The sequence below is a fragment of the Anolis carolinensis genome, unplaced genomic scaffold (genome assembly GCF_035594765.1).
Source record: "Anolis carolinensis isolate JA03-04 unplaced genomic scaffold, rAnoCar3.1.pri scaffold_7, whole genome shotgun sequence".
Classification (NCBI taxonomy): Eukaryota; Metazoa; Chordata; class Lepidosauria; order Squamata; family Dactyloidae; genus Anolis; species Anolis carolinensis.
The window spans coordinates 14,842,040-14,863,241 of NW_026943818.1; the positions used below are offsets into that span (position 1 = coordinate 14,842,040).

A 21,202-nucleotide genomic window follows, 5' to 3' on the forward strand; every position below is an offset into this window, starting at 1 on the left:
ACAGTAATTACTACATAGCATTACTGCGTATAGAACTACTTTTTCTGCCAAATTTGTTGTACAACATGATGTTTTGGTGCTTAATATGTAAAATCATAACCTAATTTGATGTTTAATAGGCTTTTCCTTAATCCCTCCTCATTATCCAAGATATTCACTTATCCAACATTCTGCCGGCCCGTTTATGTTGGATAAGTGAGACTCTACTGTATATGAAATGTAAATCAAGAGTTTCTGCTGTTTTGCAAGTGTGTGTTTCAGCAATGAAACAGTTAACAGCAGGTCAGTTTGACTGACAGCCTGCTGTGACCTATAAGGCATGATAGGAGGTCGGAACTACCTTCGGACTAAGGAATGTGCTTTCTTATCTCTTTGTAGAGATGAAACGAGACAAGCCGAAGAATGCCGGCTTCTAGTGATGGACTTTGCTGCAACTGTAAATATCTTTGTAAATATTAAATAAGTGTTTGAACTTCAGACTGCAGATGTCTTTGAGTCTGACATTGGAGGAATTGGTGAGGGCAGAAGTTCACAAATTTGTCAGGGTGCTGGTCTGGAGATGATTGATTGATGGTGTTTGAAGAAACCCACCCACACACGCCCTGACCCCCTGGCTCTGCATCATGACAGATTCTACTCAAACAGGTTTTCGGCTCTTCTCTGGAAGATCAAACTTTTCCAAAAGGTTATGTTCACCAAATGGTTCCCCAAAAACGAAGCCCCGCAACTCTATTGAAGCAACTAATTGGAGAACAAAAATTTGATGATCTTATACTCTTGGGAGATTTTAATGGAGTGATAGTCAATAAAATTGATAGACAAACACAGAGTAAGAAGAAAGGCCAGGAAAACCTAGGTCAATTACCCCAAAGCTTTATAAATTTAAAGAAAGAATACGATTTGGTAGATATATGGAGATTATATCATGGGACAGAGAAGGACTATACATATTTTTCAAGCAGGCATAACAATTGGTCCAGAATTGATATGATTTGGTCAACCAAAACACTATCCACAAAAATAAATGCGATTAGTATATTACCAAGGAAAGACACAGATCATTGTCCGCTAGAGTTAAAGTTGAACTACAAACCCGGTATGAAAAAATGGAGACTTAATGAAAACCTACTACAGATGGAAGAAGATATAGAGAAAAATAAAAAAAAACTTCTTAAAGAATATTTTTTGTTCAACACAACAGCGGATGTAGAAGATGGTATTATTTGGGATGCAAGTAAGGGCGTCACGAGGGGCAATTTTATTCAACAAAATGCTATAAAAAATAAATTAAGAAATCAAAAGTCATTAGAAAAGGTTAACCTTTTCCAAAAGGTTATGTTCACCAAATGGTTCCCCAAAAACGAAGCCCCCCCCCCCCGCAGCTCTACTTACTCCTCCTCCTCCTCCTCCTCCTCCTCCAGCGCGAGGGAGTTCCCCGTTGCTTTGGCCGGAGGAATAGAGGTTGACGTACTCCCCCTCCCCTGCCTCCTCGCCGGCCGGCCGGACCTGGTCGCTCTGCAGCGGGAGACAGCAAGGGATGGGGGACAGGGGGTCAGGGCTGGCCGCGGGGGAGCTGCGAGAGAGGGGTCCGGACAGACCCTTGGCCAAGAGGAGCCCGGACGGAGGGGGCCGCCAGGCCTCCATGTCTCTTGGCCAAGGGCTCCTCCTCCTCGGTCTCTCTGGGCCCAGGGTGGCCGATGGGGGGTTCGGGTTCCCTAAGGGCGGTCCCGTGGACTCCCGGGAAAGCTACCGATCCCTCTCTCCACGTTGGGATTGGGTCACAGCATAGCGAGAGATAGATTGCCTCCTCTTTGACGGGACCCCCTTTCCAATATTGAGACGTGGTGCTCGGGTCTCTCAGCCTTCTCTTCTCTGAGACAAACACCCCTATCCCCCCCTCAGCCGCTCCTTGGAGGGATTTGTGGGATCCACTCCCCAGAAGGGACTTGTGGGATCTGCTCCTCATAGGGACTCGTGGGGCCACCTTATCACAGGGGGACTCATGAGACCCACTCCTCAGACTCGTAGGACCTATTCTTCACAGAGGGACTCATGGGATCTATTCCTCACAGGGGGATGTGTGGGATCCACTCCTCAGAGGGACTCTTAGGATCTATTCCTCACAGAGGGATCCATGGGATCCATCCTCAGAGGGACTCATAGGATCTATTCCTCACAGAGGGACCCCTGGGATCCACTCCTCAGAGGGACTCCTGGGATCTATTCCTCATAGAGGGGCGTGTGGGATCAAATCCTTGTGGGGTCCATTCCTAGCAAAGGATTCATGTGACCCACTCATCAGGGCGGATCTGTGGGATCCACTCCTCATGGGGGTCTCGTGCGGCCCACCCCTCAAAGAGATTCATGGGGTCCACTCCCCAGAGGGGAACTGTGGGACCCACTCGTCAGAGGGGACTCACAGGATCTACTCCTCAGAGGTATTTGTGGGACCCACTCCTCACAGGGGACCCGTGGTGTCCAGACCATTTTGGAGACCCTTCCATCCTAGTCCATGTCCTCCTCGGAGGCTGGTGCCCAGGACAGGGTGCAGGACTATTCTCCCAGGTGTCCTTATCATTCGGGAAGTGGGGGACACGGACGACTCAAAGGGAACGAGGTCTGGGCGGGTGACACGGGACGGGGAGGGACCTGCTCAGTGGGGTCTGGACTTTGCAAGGAGGGTCTTGGTCCTTCCCTGGGCCTCCTTGGCGCTCAACTTCCACGGGGCCGGGAAATCGAAAACAGGCAACTCTCGGCAGACCCACAGCACCCCGCTCTGCCCCAACCGTACCCCAAAGCGTCACAAGGGCCTCCTCACCGAAGGGGGTTCGGGCGGAAGGCAAGCCGGGGCCGTCTCCTGCGAAGAGGATGCGGGGCCGGGGGCGGTGGGGTCCGCCGCGGGGTGTCCGGCTGCGTCCCCGGTCCCGGGCTGGGGGTGGGCGAGGGCAAAGGGCAGCGGGGGCGAGGAGGACGCAAGGGCGGCGGCGGAGGTGGTGGAGGAGAGGAAGGGCGGGATGGAGACCTGGTTGCGAGGCACAAAGTCTTGCGAGAAAGACCTGAACACGGACTTGTACTGGGAGCCCCAACAATGGATAAGGAAGGAAGGAAGGAAGGAGGAAGGAAGGAAGGAAGGAAAGAAAGAGAAAAAAGAGAAAGAGATTAGACCAGCAGCAGATCACAGCAGAGAAACCAGAGAGAAACGAGATCAACAGCAGCTCACAAACATGAATTGGAATTTGAGTTTGAATCTGTTTTTAATATACTGTATATACTCGAGTATAAGCCGACCCGAATATAAGCCGAGGCACCTAATTTTACCACGAAAAAAACTGGGAAAACATTGACTCCAGTATAAGCCGAGGGTGGGAAATTTCAGAAATAAAAATAGATACAGTAGAGCAGGGGTCCCCAAACTTTTTAAGCCGAGGGCCAGTCCACAATCCTTCAGACTATTGAAGGGCTAAATTATTATTTGGAAAAAAAATACAAACAAATTCCGATGCACACTGCACATGTCTTATTTGTAGTGCTAAAACAACAACAACAAGAACAATGAAAGAGTAATACAATATTTAAAAATAAAAACAATTTTAACCAACATACATTTATCAGGATTTCAATGGGAAGTGTGGTCCTGCTTCTGGCCAATGAGATAGTCAAGTTAATTAGGATTCTTGTTGTTGTTGTGTGTCTTCAAGTCATTTCAGACTTTGGGCGAGCCTAAGTCTAAAATTTATTTATTTATCTATTTATTTATTTATTATTTACTATATTTATTTACTACATTTGTATCACAGCCTTCTCACCCCAAAGGGGACTCAGAGTGGCTTACAAATTATATGTACATATAATATATTATATTATTAGCATAGCACACTATTAGCATTATATATTACTATATTGAACTATACCACTATACTGTAATATTATTAGTAATATATAATATATAATTAATACTATTATATGGTATTATTATTAGTGTTATATTGTATTACATTATATTATTATACAACTAGCTGTGCCCGGCCACGTGTTGCTGTGGCGAAGTCTGGTGGTCTGGGAAATAAAGTATTAAGGAATTGGTGGTAGTTAAGGTCAAGGGTAAAGGTTTTCCCCGGACATTAAGTCCATTATAAATGGGTTATATAGCTGTGTGGAAGGGCCTTGAGTTTACACTGCCATACAATCCAGTTAAAATCAGATAATCTGTATTTTATAGGCAGTGTGGAAGAGGCCTAAGTGAGGCCTAACTCTGCCTGTCCCCTGGGCTGAATGGGTTGCTAGGAGACCAAGTGGGTGGAGCTTAGCCTTCTAACTGGCAGCAATTGGATAAAAACAATTATTCCTCTCCCTCTAATTAGGACTTTATTTTTGTTTTCTTTTTGTTGTATGAACCTAGAGGCATGGATGAGGGGTTGTGCTGCCAAGTTTAGTGTTTCTGGGATGTGTCGTTTTGTTGTTTTGTCCTAGGCCGAAATTTCATTACCCTTTCATTACCCTGTTGGATAATCCAGAACGTTGGATAAGTGAGTGTTGGATAAGTGAGACTCTACTGTAGTAATAATAATAATAATAATAATAATAATAATAATAATAATAATATACAAAACTATGGTGGTACGGTAAGGAGAAGAGAACCAACATCAGAAAGATGGATGGACACCATCAACAGAGACATCAACGAAGACATGTGAGCTGCCAACCTGAGACTCAAGGAGGCCCAGAACTAAGGCCTACGAAAACGATAGTCACAATGCTCACTCCTCCATTGGGAAAATAGCTTAGAAAAAGAAGATGGATGGATTGATAGGAACATAAATAGATAGGTGGATGGATAGATGGATGAATGGATAGATACTACAAAATTGATGGACACCATCAACGAAGACATGCATGCTGCCAAACGGAGACCCGAGGGTGTCCAAAACAAAGCCCTGTGGAAACGACAGTCCCAGTGATCACCCCACCGTTGGGAAAACAGCTTAGGAAGAAGATCACACGCAACATGGTAATTCAGTGCTGAGCCAAAGTGAAAGCTGTTTCTGAAGCTCTTCTTTGAGGGACCTCATAGAATCATAGAGTTGGAAGAGACCACATAGTCCATCTAGTCCAACCCGCTTCTGACATGCAGGAAAAGCACAATCAAAGCCCCCGACAGATGGCCATCCAGCCTCTGTTTCAAGGCCTCCAAGGCAGAGAATTCCACTGCTGAACAGCTCTTCTTACAGCCAGGAAGTTCTTCCTAACGTTCAATGGAATCTCCTCTCCTGTCATTCAAACCCATACTTCCTTATGACAACCTTTCATCTATTTATACCTGGCTCTCATGTCTCCTTTCAACCTGCCACATAACACACCAGATGTAAGGAAACAGGAGGCAGTAGAGTAGACGACAAAGAGCTGGGAAAGATCACAAAATACAAGAACCTACAAACCTAATAGTAATAATAATACATATAATAACGATACATATAATAATAATGGCACTTGAAAAGCCTTAATTTGGACAGAACATCAACCCACATGTTGCAGAAAGCGGCATTTCTTGGAACTACGCACATCCTACGAAAATATTTCTAATATCCCAGACCCTTGGGAAGAGCCCGATATTGAGAAAGAAATCCCAGACACTTGGACCTAATGTGCATGCGTGCTGTGTTATGTACATGTAATAATAATAATAATAATAATAAAATCTCTAATATCTTAGGTCCTTGGGAAGAGCCCCAAATTCAGAGACGAACCCGACACTTGGACCTAATGAGCATATGTGCTGTATTGTTATGTACATGTGATAAATAATATAATAGAATAATAATATATAATAATCATCATCATCATCATCTCTAATATCTTAGGTCCCAATATTCAGAGACGAACCTCAGACACTTGGACCTAATGAGCATATATGCGCTGTTGTTATGTACATGTAATAAATAATAATATAATATAATAATAACAATAATCTCTAATATTCTAGGCCCTTGGGAAGAGCCCAATATTCAGTGACAAACCTCAGACACTTGGACCTAATGAGCCTGTGTGCTGTGTTGATATGTACATGTAATAAATATAATAATAATAATAATAATAATAATAATAACAATAATAATGTCTAATATTCTAGGCCAGAGACAAACCTCAAACACTTGGTCCTAATGAGCCTGTGTGCTGTGATGTTACACACATGTAATAAATAATAATAGAATAGAATAATAATATATAATATAATAATAATAATGTCTAATATTCTAGGCCAGACACTAACTTCAAATACTTGGTCCTAATGAGCCTGTGTGCTGTGTTGTTATGTACATGAGGTAAATAATAATATAATAATATATAATAATAATAATAATAATAATAATAATAATAATAATAATAATCTCTAATAGTCTAGGCCCTTGGGAAGAGTCTGATATTCAGAGACTAACCCCAGACACTTGGACCTAATGAACCTGTGTGCTGTGTTGTTATGTACATGAAGTAAATAATAATATAATAATATATAATAATAATAATAATAATCTCTAATATTCTAGGCCCTTGGGAAGAGCTCGATATTCAGAGATGAACCTCAGACACTTGGACCTAATGACCCTGTGTGCTGTGTTGTTATGTACATGAAGTAAATAATAATATAATAATATATAATAATAATAATAATAATAATAATCTCTAATATTCTAGGCCCTTAGGAAGAACTCGATATTCAGAGATGAACCTCAGACACTTGGACCTAATGACCCTGTGTGCTGTGTTGTTATGTACATGAAGTAAATAATATATATATATATATATATATTATAATAATAATAATCTCTAATATTCTAGGCCCTTGGGAAGAGCTCAATATTCAGAGATGAACCTCAGACACTTGGACCTAATGAGCCTGTGTGCTGTGTTGTTACGTACATGAAGTAAATAATAATATAATAATATATAATAATAATAATAATAATAATAATAATAATAATAATAATGATCTCTAATATTCTAGGCCCTTGGGAAGAGCTCGATATTCAGAGACGAACCTCAGACACTTGGACCTTATAAGCCTGTGTGCTGTGTTGTTATGTACATGTAATAAATATAATAATAATAATAATAATAATAATAATAATAATAATAATAATAATAATCTCTAATATTCTAGGCTCTTAGGAAGAGTTCGATATTCAGAGACGAACCTCAGGCACTGGGACCGAATGAGCCTGTGTGCTGTGTTGATATGTACATGTAAATAAATAGTAATAATAATAATAATAATAACAATAATAATAATAATAATATTGTTATTTCTGCTTGTGCCTGGAGGCGGGCCACGGCATCAAGGGGGCACTCACCGCGTGCGGGGCGGGGAAGGCGCTGTGCTGGTGGAGGAAGGAGTTAGAGACGGACACAGTGAGGCCCGGGGTGGAGCCGGCAGCGGTGGCGGTGGCGAGGAGGTGGTCCTCGGGGGCGAAGGGCACTTGAGGCGGCTGGACACAGAAGGAGACAGGAGGAGAGAAGGAGGAGGAGGAAGAGGAGGTGGCAAAAGAGGCCTGCAGGAGAGGAAAGAAAGAGAAAGGAGGGAAGGAAGGAAGGAATAGAGAGAGAGAGAGAGAGAGAGGAAGGAAGGCCTGCCCTCCCCGCACCCCGGAAAAACGTGGGGCCCCCGACCCCCCGCTGGGCGTTCGGCCAAGGAGCCCCCAGGTCCATCCAAGCGGTCAACCAAGAGAGACCTTCTTCCCCTGAAGGAAGCCTCAGAGGACGTTGTTGTGGGGTTCCCACCCACGCCAGTCGTCTCAAGGGGGGTTTCCACTCTGTGACCCCATCAACACAAGGACTTCTTTGAAACCCTAAAAACATCTCCAAAAACATGTGCGTCTTAGAATCGCAGGTATCTAGCTAGCCATCCATCCATCCATCATTCTATTTTATCTCCCTCATCCTATCTCATCACCCTCTCTCTCATCCTACCCATCTATCTAATAATCCTATCTCTTTCTATCTATCCATCCACTCATCACCCTATCTATTTAATCTCTCTCGTCCTAATCAACCTAACTCTCTCTCTCATCCTATCTATCTAGTTATCTATCTAGTCATCCTGTCTGTCTATCTATCTATCTAGCCATCTATCTCTCTCATCCTATCTCATCACCCTATCTCTCTTTCATCCTATTTATCTATTTAATCATCCTATCTATCAATCCATCCTATATAGCGAATCACCCTATTTACCTAGCCATCTATCCATCCATCATTCTATCTTATCTTTTTCTCATCCTATCCATCCATCCATCCATCCATCCATCCATCCATCCATCTATCTATCTATCTATCTATCTATCTATCTATCTATCTACCTACCTATCTGATCATCCCATCTATCAATCATGCTATCTATCTATCAATCATGCTATCTATCTATCTATCCATCCATCATAGTATCTATCTTATCTCTCACTCATCCTATCATCTATTTATCTATCTCTCACTATGTATCAATCTATCAACCTATCTATCACTGTCTATCTCAGAAATCATCATATCTATCCATGTAATCATCCTATAGCTCTCATCCTATCAAGCTATCGAATCCTATCTATCTATCTATCTATCTATCTATCCATCCATCCATCCATCCATCCATCCATCCATCCATCCATCTAATCACCCTATCTATCAATCATTCTATCTATCCATCCATCCTCATATCTACCTTAACCCTCACTCACCCTATCTATCAATCATTCTATCTATCTATCCATCCATCCATCCATCTAATCACCCTATCTATCTATCCATCCATCCATCCATCAATCATCGTATCTTAACCCTCACTCATGTTATCTATCTATCTATCAACCTATCTATCACTGTCTGTCTGTCTATCTATCTATTTATCTAAGTAATCATCCTATCTATCAATGTAATCTTCTTCTAGCTCTCATCCTATTGATCTATCTAAACATATGTATCTATTATGCCATCTATCTATCTATCCAATCATCCTGTCTGTCTGTCTATCTATCCTTCCATCTATCAATCATGCTATCTATCAATCTAGCCATTTTATCTATCTCACCCTATCTATCATCAATCTATCACTCACTATGTATCAATCTATCAACCTATCACTATCTATCTATCTATCTAATCATAATCTATTTCATAATATTATATTGTAATATGATATAATACTAATACAATATAAAAATATTAATTATATATTATATTTTACATGTAACATTACTAATGATATTAAAAATATATTGATACAGTACAATATAGTAATTTATTACCAGTATTGTACTATGCTAATACAATATTGTATGTAAATTTAATTTGTAAGCTGCTCTGAGTCCCCTTCGGGGTGAGAAGGGCGGCATATAAATGTAGCAAATAAATAAATAAATAAATAATCATCATCCATGTAATCATCCTCTAGCTCTCATCCTATCTATCTATCTATCTATCTATCTATCTATCTATCTATCTATCTAATCATCCTATTTATCCATCGATCTATCTATCTAGCCATCCACTCATCCATATTTTTCCAGTGTTAGGAAATGACATTTTAAACCCTAGAACAAAAATGGTGTCACATAGTGTAAGTCTGGTTTGGCTATGAAAATGCATATACGTTTCACCGTGATTGCCGGAAGGGAGTGGCATGTCTGTGCCTTTCCAATGCCGCTATAAACCTTCCCGAGGATGCCTCCGCGAATGAGAAGGGCGCGCTGTGCCTTTAAGAGGGCGTGACTCACCAGCTGGCGCTGCTTGGGTGGGAGGGCGGGGGGCGGGGCCAGGTCGGGGGCGGAGTCTGGGCTGCTGAAGGAGTCGCTGAAGCCGTAGACCTCCATCAGGTGCTTGTTCTTCTGCTGGTAGATGTGCTCGCTCTGCGGCGTCTGGTAGAACATGGAGGGCTGGGGCTCCGAGTAGTCCTCCACAAACTGCATGTAGGCCATCACTGCAAGGAAAGACACCAAAGCAACTGAGTCATCCAAAGGCCATCCAGTCTCACCCCCATTCCGCTATGCAGGAACGTGCAACGAAAATAGTCCTGAAGTTCTCCATCCAGGCTGAGGTGCGAACGAACCCATGGCTCCGCTCTCCTCGGCCAGTTTCTGAATCCAGATCATTTGCTTTGAACTGGATTCTATGAGTTTACTATTTATTTATGCTGTAATAATAATATTTTATATTGTACATTCATAAAATATTGATAATATTATTATAATGTAATACAATAATAATAATACATTAATTGTATATTATATATTACACCTATATACAGTAGAGTCTCACTTATCCAACATAAACGGGCCGGCATAATGTTGGATGAGCGAATATGTTGGATAATAAGGAAGGATTAAGGAAAAGCCTATTAAACATCAAATTAGGTTATGATTTTACAAATTAAGCACCAAAATATCATGTTATACAACAAATTTGACAGAAAAAGTATTATTGTAAGCCACCTTAAGTCCCCTTGGAAACAAAGGCAGGACAGAAATAGTAATAATGATGATGATGGTGGTGGTGATGTTATTGTAAGCCTGGGCTGAGTGGGTTGCTAGGAGACCAAGTGGGTGGAGCTTAGCCTTCTAACTGGCAGCAATTGGATAAAAACAATTATTCCTCTCCCTCTAATTAGGACTTTATTTTTCTTTTCTTTTTGTTGTATGAACGTAGAGGCATGGATGAGGGGTTGTGCTGCCAAGTTTAGTGTTTCTGGGATGTGTAGTTTTGTTGTTTTGTCCTAGGCCAAAACTTCATTACCCATATATATATATATATATATATATATATATATATATATATATATATAAACACACACACACACACATACATATATATATACATACATACATACACACACACACACACACACAAATACATCTATATATGTATAAAAGAGTGATGGCATCCTGGCACCGAGCAAAACAACAAAACTAAACACCCCCCAACCTCGACATTTCACAACACAATCCATCATCCACGCCTCGAGGTTGAAACTACAAAATATCACGTCACGAACCTCCACAGGGCCTAAAAACCCCCAAAAACCAGAGCTATTCAGTGCAATTCCAATGGGCCACAGCAACGCGTGGCAGGGCACAGCTAGTATATATATATATATATATATATATACACAATACATACATAAAATACATACAAGACACACAACAACATCATGAAAACTGATATTGCTTTCCTCGGCCTCAGGAGATTCCAAAAGAACTCTCTCCAGGACACGTCTATGCTCCTCCGGGCCCCCTGAATCTCTCCCAGCACCCCTTCCTCGTCTTCTGAACACCCAGAATCCGACCAGGCTGCAACAGAGTCCAGGGCAGAGGAAGGCACTTACTATGCTTGTTCTTCTTCTCCGGCAGTGGAGGGGGCTTCTCGGGGTCCGGGGGGGCGAAATCGGCCAGGAACTCGGCGGGGGAGGCCTGGAAGGGCAGCACAGCGGCGAAGGGGGTGAAGGGCACGGCGGGGAGCAGGGCCGGGTTGGGCAGGTCCTCTTCGGAGAGGTTGTCATACTGCGAGGGGTGCCTCTCCAGCAGCGCCCGGCAGCCGGGGGCCTCGAAACTGCACGACGAGCCGGGCGCCCCTCGGCGCTTCTTCTCCGGCAGAGCGGGGGGCACCTCGGGCGTCGCCATCGGGGAGCTGCAATGTTCCGGGGTCGGCTGGAAGGCGCGGGCAAGGAACGGGGAGCCCGATTCCCCCAAGGACTCCGGCAAAGGGCTGAGGGCGCCGGGCGGCTGTGGGGGAGCCTGGTCCGCATTGGAGAGGTCCTGCTGCAGGAACTCGTAGTCTGGATCGTAATGATCTGGGAAGGAGGAGCACAAAACATCAGGAGCGAGAAAGGAGCCACAAAACACCGCTTGTGACCTCCGCAATATTAATAATATTACATGCTATTATCTATATATATATAAAAATGTAATGTGCATACTTCCCATGGAGTAAACAGCAAAACCACTGGACCAAATCACACCAAATTTGGCCAAATGATTCATTCGAAGACCTGGCTATGACTCACGAATGGGACCCTGAAGAAGGAGATCTGCTCGCATCATCCGAAAATACATCACACAGTCCTAGACACTTGGGAAGTGTTCGACTTGTGATTTTGTGATACGAAATCCAGCATGTCTATCTTGTTTGCTGTGTCATAATAATAATAATAATAATAATAATAATAATAATAATAATCACAGTAGACAAAAAACCAGTACAAGAAAACCGCACTACAAACTAGAGCTGACAGCTGGCACAGCAAACCATTGCATGGAAAGTTCCTTGACAAAATTGAAAAGTTGATAAGGAAAAGATCTTGTAAACCACCTTAAGTCCCCATGGGAAGAAAGGCAGGATGGAAAGATAATAATAATAATAATAATAATAATAATAATAATAATAATAATCCGAAAATACATCACACAGTCCTAGACACTTGGGAAGTGTTCAACTTGTGATTTTGTGATATGAAATCCAGCATATCTCTCTTGTTTGCTGTGCCATACAATAAAATAATAATAATAAGCACAAAGCAGACAAAAAACCAGTACAAGAAAACCGCACTACAAACTAGAGCTGATACAACAAAACATTGCATGGAAAGTTCCTTGACAAAATTGACAGAAATAGTAATAATGATGGTGGTGGTGGTGGTGGTGATGTTATTGTAAGCCACTCAAGTCCCCATGGGAAGAAAGGCAGGGTAGAAATAAAATTAATAAATAATAATAATAATAATAATAATAATAATAATAATAATAATAAATGCGAATAACCTACCCAAGGTCTCACAGCTGGTGTTGCGGGAGCACTGCCCGCTGTCGCCGTCCAGGGAGGAGAGCTGCTCGTCGGACTTGCTGAGCTTCCCCATGCTGTTGTAGGGCGAGAGGCGCGGGGACTCCCCCCCGTAGGACTGGCTGCCCCCCGAGAGCCTGCGCTGCGCGTAGCAGTCCGAGTCCAAGTCCTGGGAGTGGGGGGGAGAGGGACACATGCATCACACCCACCACAGCCACACACCCATGCCATTCTCCTTTTATATATATAGATACTAGCTGTGCCCGGCCACGCGTTGCTGTGGCGAAGTATGGTGGTATGGGAAATAAAGTATTGAGGAATTGGTGATAGTTAAGGTAAAGGGTCCCCTGGGCTGTGGGTTGCTAGGAGACCAAGTGAGCGGAGCTTAGCCTTCTAACTGGCAGCAATTGGATAAAAACAATTATTCCTCTCCCTCTAATTAGGACTTTATTTTTCTTTTCTTTTTGTTGTATCAACCTAGAGGCATGGATGAGGGGTTGTGCTGTCAATTTTCGAGGTTGTGGGGTGTTTACTTTTGTTGTTTTGTCTGCTGCCGTGATGCCATCACTCTTTTATATATATATAGATATGTATGTAAAAGTATTATGTAATAATAATAATAATAATAATAATAGAAACCAAGCAACCATTATGAAAGAAATGTTGCAGGAAATGAGAGAGGCCTGCTTCTGAGCCTGGCGAGGAGGGTCCTTGGCCCGTAACGGTGGTCCGCGCTTTGGGGTGGAAACGATGCGGAAGGGACGGAGTTAGGGACGCAGAGCCACGGAAAGAGAGAAAAGTACTCTCTGTATTGACATAATGAGCCATTACCTGTCTGTTGATCCCGATGGGCAGGCTGGATCCGCTGGTGGTCCGGCTCATGGGGGCCACCACGGCCACGCGGGTGGGAGACGGGGCGGACTGGCGCTTCTTGGGCGGCAAGGCGGGCGGAGGGCTATTTTTTGGGCGGGAGGAAGAAACAAAAACATTAAGACTTTACATGGGACCACCCCACCTTTTCCATCTTGATAAGCAGTCGTGGATCTTCAAACCCTTTGTATATCAGGCACCGACACGGCTCAAGATCTGCACTTACTCATTTCAACTGAATTTTTTTAATACCCATGATATTTAATTAAGTTTTAATGTTTATATTTTGGTAGATTTTAAATTGTACTGAAATGCTTTGAATGTAAGCCGCTTTAAGTCTCTTTATCTATATATATAAAAGAGTGATGGCATCACGGCGACCCACAAAACAACAAAACTACAGGCCCCCCAACCTCGAAATTTGACAACACAACCCATCATCCACGCCTCTAGGTTGATACAACAAAAAGAAAAGAAAAATAAAGTCCTAATTACAGGGAGAGGAATAATTGCTTTTATCCAATAGCTGCCAGTTAGAAGGCTAAGCTCCTCCAACTTGGTCTCCTAGCAACCCAATAAAAAATGATAAAAAAACACTAAAAGATTAATAAAATAAAATACTATAATAACAGAAATTAACTAAAAATAATACAAGAAAATAATAAAATATAATAAATAAAAATATAACTTACAATAAAATTAATTAAAAATGCAAATAAAGTCAAATAAAAATTACACAACAATTTTTAACCAATACCACCACCACTTTGCCACAGCAACGCGTGGCCGGGCACAGCTAGTAATAATTATAATAATTATTATAATTATAATTATTACAATTATTATTTATTTGTATTCCGCCCTATCTCCCCAAGGGGACTCAGGGAGGAGAGAAAAAGTAAGGTGTAATTAATAATAACAATAACAATAACACACTATGTTGTTGTTATTATTATTATCACACTATTCAACATATAATAACAACATAGTGTATTATTATTGCTGTTATTATTATTATTTACACTTTGTTGTTATTATTACTACACTAACATTATAATAACAACATCGAGTATTATTATTGTTATTATTATCTACACTATGTTATTATTATTACTACACTATTTAACATATTATAATAACAGCATAGTGTATTATTATTGTCATTATTATTATTTACAGTTATTATTATTGTTACACTATTTAACATATAATAACAACAGCGTGTATTATTATTGTTATCATTATTATTTACACTATGTTATTATTATTGTTACACTATTTAACATATTATAGTAACAACTTAATGTATTATTATTGTCATTATTATTTACACTACGTTATTATTATTGCTACACTATTTAACATATTATAATAACAACATAGTGTATTATTATTGTCGTTATTATTATTATTTACACTACGTTATTATTATTGCTACACTATTTAACATATTATAATAACAACATAGTGTATTATTATTGTCATTATTATTATTTACACTACGTTATTATTATTGCTACACTATTTAACATATTATAATAACAACAGAGTGTATTATTATTGTCGTTATTATTATTATTTACACTACGTTATTATTATTGCTACACTATTTAACATATTATAATAACAACAGAGTGTATTATTATTGTCGTTATTATTATTATTTACACTACGTTATTATTATTGCTACACTATTTAACATATTATAATAACAACAGAGTGTATTATTATTGTCGTTATTATTATTATTTACACTACGTTATTATTATTGCTACACTATTTAACATATTATAATAACAACAGAGTGTATTATTACGGTTGTTGTTATTATTATTTACAATATGTTGTTGTAATTAGTACTACACTATTTAACCAGGAGCCCCCAGTGGCACCGCGTGTTAAAGCACTGAGCGGCTGAACTTGCAGACCGAAAGGTCGCAGGTTCGAATCCAGGGTGTTTGTAACTTGCCAATGACCTGGGCTTACCTGTTTTCGGCCACCCGGATGCAAGGGAGCGGGGGCTTGGGGGGGGCCACCTCTTCGTCGGCGGGGTCCGCCAAGGCCTCGGGGGCCGGCCCCGAAACGGGGGTCTTGTTGAGGATCTCGATCTCACGGTCGGTCAAGGGCAGCTCCGAAGGGCTGGAGCGGGAAGGGAGGGAGACACGAGAGACAGTTGTGTTGTTAAAGTGCGAAGTATGTAACCCTGTAATATGCTGTAAAATAGCATCTATTTGACTGGGCTTCCTGGCTGGGAACTGTAAACAACTGTAACATCTGTTCCCCTATTTGGAAGCTTATCTCTGAAAAACTGAATTTATTGTCAAAAAACTGAAGCTACGGCTAATTGACTGTATTTACTTCCCGAGGAGTCCTATAGAACTGCTCCAAGACTACAGAGACTTTGATTTGTTTTGACTCCAAGCCAGGTTTGAGCCAATTGATTTGCACACTGATATACAGTAGAGTCTCACTTATCCAACACTCGCTTATCCAACGTTCTGGATTATCCAACGCATTTCTGTAGTCAATGTTTTCAATACGTAGTGATATTTTGGTGCTAAATTTGTAAATACAGTAATTACTACTTAGCATTACTGCATATTGAACTACTTTTTTCTGTCCAATTTGTTGTATAACATGATGTTTTGGTGCTTAATTTGTAAGATCATAACCTAAATTGATGTTCAATAGGATTTTCCTTAATCTCTCCTTATTATCCAACGTATTCGCTTATCCAACGTTCTGCTGGCCCGTTTATGTTGGATAAGTGAGACTCTACTGTATTTAGTTTTACAGCATATTCCATGCATTTGGAGAGACTGAATGTACACATACTGTGTCACTAACAAACTTTGGTTGGAGTCTTGTTGATCTATATGTTTGATATATGTTTTATACTGAAAACTGCTCTGTGTAGCATTTAAACCTGAATGATTGCAGTCTATAAATCTTTATACTCTGTAAGTTACGACTGTGTGCCACTACAGCTGACAGAATTTGGTCATCAGTTGTATTATTATTTGTATTATTATTAACATTATCTATATACAGTAGAGTCTCACTTATCCAACACTCGCTTATCCAACGTTCTGGATTATCCAACGCATTTTTGGAGTCAATGTTTTCAATATATCGTGATATTTTGGTGCTAAATTCATAAATACAGTAATTACTACATAGCATTACTGCATATTGAACTACTTTTTCTGCCAAATTTGTTGTCTAACATGATGTTTTGGTGCAGGGGTCCCCAAACTAAGGCCCGGGGGCCGGATGCGGCCCATCGAAGCCATTTATCCGGCCCCCACGGCACAACGGCAGAAGGGGGTTGGGCTAAATGACCCAAGGGGTCTCTTCTTTTTTTACAATCCTTATTAATTATTATTATTATTATTATTATTATTATTATTATTATTATTATCAACATTGAGGCTGGGTGGCCATCTTTCAGGGGTGCTTTGTTTGTGCTTTTGGTGCACAAAGGCAGAAGGGGATTGGACTAAATGGCCCAAGGGGTCTCTTCCAACCCTCTTTATTATTATTATTATTATTATTATTATTATTATTATTATTATTATTATTAACATTGAGGCTGGATGGCCCTCTGTCAGGGGTGCTTTGCTTGTGCTTTCGGTGCACAAAGGCAGAAGGGGGTTGGACCCAATGGCCCAAAGCATCTCTTCCAATCCTCTTTATTATTGTTGTTGTTATTATTAGTACTATTATTACTATAGTCCAGCCCTCCAACGGTCCAAAGGATCGTGAACTGGCCCCCTGTTTAAAAAGTTTGGGGACCCCTGTTTTGGTGCTTCATTTGTAAAATCATAACCTAATTTGATGTTTAATAGGCTTTTCCTTAATGCCTCCTTATTATCCAACATATTCACTTATCCAACATTCTGCCGACCCGTTTATGTTGGATAAGTGAGACTCTACTGTATATAAAAGGGTAATGAAATTTGGGCCTAGGACAAAACAACAAAACTACACATCCCAGAAACACTAAACTTGACAGCACAACCCCTCATCCATGCCTCTACGTTCATACAACAAAAAGAAAAGAAAAATAAAGTCCAAATTAGAGGGAGAGGAATACTTGTTTTTATCCAATTGCTGCCAGTTAGAAGGCTAAGCTCCGCCCACTTGGTCTCCTAGCAACCCACTCAGCCCAGGGGACAGGCAGAGTTAGGCCTCACTTAGGCCTCTTCCACGGCTAGTTATGTATATGATGCTCTAATATACATATTGTGTTCTATGCTTTGAACCTTTGAACCTGGTGCATATTTTTCAGAGAAGTTTCTTAATAACCCAGCCCGTCCTTCGAGAGGTCTTTTCTTGCCACTTACCTGTCTGATGTGCAAGCGGGCAAACTCGGCTTGACGGGGCTGGTGGGGGACGGATGCTCCTGCTTCTCAATGGTCAGCTTGACCAGTTCCTAAGTGTGGGTGCAAGACGGAAACCGTTATTCATTGAGATTGAGTAGAGTGGAGGCCAGTTTTAAATTCGTGGGTGCTACGTTGTTCTTGAAGATTTGCTCTGGCCAGCGTGTTGGCAATGGCAAGCTCCCTGTGACCTTTTGGTCTGCAAGTACCTTGACTCCGTCCAAGACGGCCTTGATGACCCCTCGGACGGTGCTGACCACCTCCTTGTCCTCGGCGTTGATGCCTTCGAGCATCACCTGGTCAGACCAACGGATCAGGTTGCCCAGGCTCTGGTAGACGCGCCCGTAGCAGGACAAGAGGGCCGAACTGCCGGGACAGAAGAAGCCCACCGGTGAGTAGGAAGCGCATACTGTATATATTCGAGGATAAGCCTAGTATTTCAGCCCTTTTCTTAAGACTGAAAAAGCCCCCCTCGGCTTATACTTGGGTGAGGGTCCTGGTTGGCTTAGATTAGGGTCAGCTTATACTCGATGGTACCTTTATTATTTTTCTTTATTATTGTTGCTACTATTACATTTATTATTTTTCTCTATTATTGTTGCTACTACAGTAGAGTCTCACTTATCCAAGCCTCGCTTATCCAACGTTCTGGATTATCCAACACATTTTTGTAGTCAATGTTTTCAATACATCCTGATATTTGGTGCTAAATTCGTAAATACAGTAATTACTACATAGCATTACTGCGTATTGAACTACTTTTTCTGTCAAATTTGTTGTATAACATGATGTTTTGGTGCTTAATTTGTAAAATCATAACCTAATTTGATGTTTAATAGGCTTTTTCTTAATCCCTCCTTATTATCCAACATATTCGCTTATCCAAGCTTCTGCTGGCCCGTTTAGCTTGGATAAGTGACTCTACTGTATTACATTTATTTTACTCTATTTTTTATTATTATTATTAATACATTTATTATTTATTATACTCTGATCTTATTATTATTATTATTGCATTTATTATTTTCCTGTATTATTTATTTATTTTATTATTATTATTATTACATTATTATTTTACTCTATTATTATTACTTGTATTATTTTCCTGTATTATTTATTATTATTATTATTACAGTATTATTATTGCATTTATTATTTTACTCTATTTATTATTACCTGTATTATTTTCCTCTATTTTTTATTATTATTATTATTATTACATGTATTATTTTACTCTATTATTCTTAAAAGGATACATAAGCACATTTACATTGAAGAAGATGAGAATCATGATTTGATCAGAGTTGGACAGTCTTGTCTTAAATTTGAGCTTGATGTAAATATTCAAAAACATTTAACCTACCGATGCCTCAATTAATGTAATTTTATTGGTGTCTATTTTTATTTCTGAAATTTCCCACCCTTGGCTTATACTGGAGTCAATGTTTTCCCAGTTATTTTGTGGTAAAATTAGGTACCTCGGCTTATATTCGGGTCGGCTTATACTCGAGTATATATGGTACCAATAAAATTACATTAATTGAGGCATCAGTAGGTTAAATGTTTTTGAATATTTACATAAATATTTACATAAGATAAGACTGTCCAACTCTGATCAAATCATTCTTCTCATCTTCTTCAATGTAAATGTGCTTATGTATCCTTTTAATAATAATAGAGTAAAATAATACATGTAATAATAATAATAATAATAATAATAAATACAGGAAAATAATACAAGTAATAATAAATAGAGTAAAATAATAAATGCAATAATAATAATGATAAGATCAGATTGAAATAATAAATGTATTAATAATAATAATAAAAATAGAGTAAAATAAATGTAATTGTAGCAACAATAGAGAAAAATAATAAATGTAATAATAATAATATCAGATTGAAATAATAAATGTATTAATAATAATAATAAAAATAGAGTAAAATAAATGTAATTGTAGCAACAATAGAGAAAAATAATAAATGTAATAATAATAATAAGATCAGATTGAAATAATAAATGTATTAATAATAATAATAAAAATAGTGTAAAATAAATGTAATTGTAGCAACAATAGAGAAAAATAATAAATGTAATAATATCAATAATAATAGAGAAAAATCATCATCATCATCAAGATCAGCATCATCATCGTGTATTTATACTCATTCATATTATTATTTATATTATTATCCCTAATTTTCTTTCTTGATTGAAACCCAAAATGGTCGAGGCTATGTGTACAAGGTTCATCATCATAATCATCATTAACAACAACAACAACATTATGAACTGATGGTGCAGGAGACAAGGTGGGACAGTCTTCCGACTTTTACTCGTCTTTAAATAAACTTCTCCTTATTGGATAACCTGGACAGAGTGTGGTTTGCGGTGAAAAGTGTTTCAAGTGTTTCTAATGCAGGGGTCCCCAAACTAAGGCCCGGGGGCCGGATGCGGCCCTCCAAGGTCATTTACCTGGCCCCCGCCCTCAGTTTTATAATATAATATTTTTATATCATTAATAATATAATATATTGTATATACATATAATATTGATAATAATCTTATGTTATACAATATAATACTACAGTAGAGTCTCACTTATCCAAGCTTAATGGGCCGGCAGAAGCTTGGATAAGCGAATATCTTGGATAATAAGGAGGCATTAAGGAAAAGCCTATTAAACACCAAATTAGGTTATGATTTTACAAATTAAGCACCTAAACATCATGTTATACAACAAATTTGACAGAAAAAGAAGTTCAATACGCAGTAATGTTATGTTGCAATTACTGTATTTACGAATTTAGCACCAAAATATCACGATATATTGAAAACATTGACTACAAAAATGGCTTGGATAATCCAGAAGCTTGGATAAGTGAGACTCTACTGTAATAGTAATACCATATAATAATATTAATTATATGTTATATAGTACATATTATATAATAGTATAATGGTATAGTTCAATATAGTAATATATAATGCTAATATTGTGTTATGCTAATAATATAATATATTGTATGTACATACAGCTGCTCTGAGTCCCCTTCGGGGTGAGAAGGGTGGGATATAAATGTAATAAATAAATGCAGTAAATAAATAATTAATTTTAGACTTAGGCTTGGCCAAA

The 21,202-nt window shown here is 39.5% G+C and overlaps 1 protein-coding gene across 1 annotated transcript in view; it reads right to left on the reverse strand.

Moving 5' to 3' along the window:
- The window catches only part of rapgef1 (Rap guanine nucleotide exchange factor 1), a 60,596-nt gene that overhangs the window by 20,088 nt on the left and 19,306 nt on the right, over window positions 1–21,202 (reverse strand). Inside the window, exons 4-13 of the mRNA XM_062959053.1 lie at window positions 18,275–18,431; window positions 18,030–18,118; window positions 15,670–15,822; window positions 13,645–13,768; window positions 12,799–12,982; window positions 11,363–11,827; window positions 9,759–9,961; window positions 7,347–7,544; window positions 2,819–3,073; window positions 1,393–1,515 (exon numbers count right to left, since the gene is read on the reverse strand). Of these exons, the coding sequence (XP_062815123.1) occupies window positions 1,393–1,515; window positions 2,819–3,073; window positions 7,347–7,544; window positions 9,759–9,961; window positions 11,363–11,827; window positions 12,799–12,982; window positions 13,645–13,768; window positions 15,670–15,822; window positions 18,030–18,118; window positions 18,275–18,431 (1,951 nt within the window). The remainder of the gene's footprint in view (window positions 1–1,392; window positions 1,516–2,818; window positions 3,074–7,346; window positions 7,545–9,758; window positions 9,962–11,362; window positions 11,828–12,798; window positions 12,983–13,644; window positions 13,769–15,669; window positions 15,823–18,029; window positions 18,119–18,274; window positions 18,432–21,202) is intronic.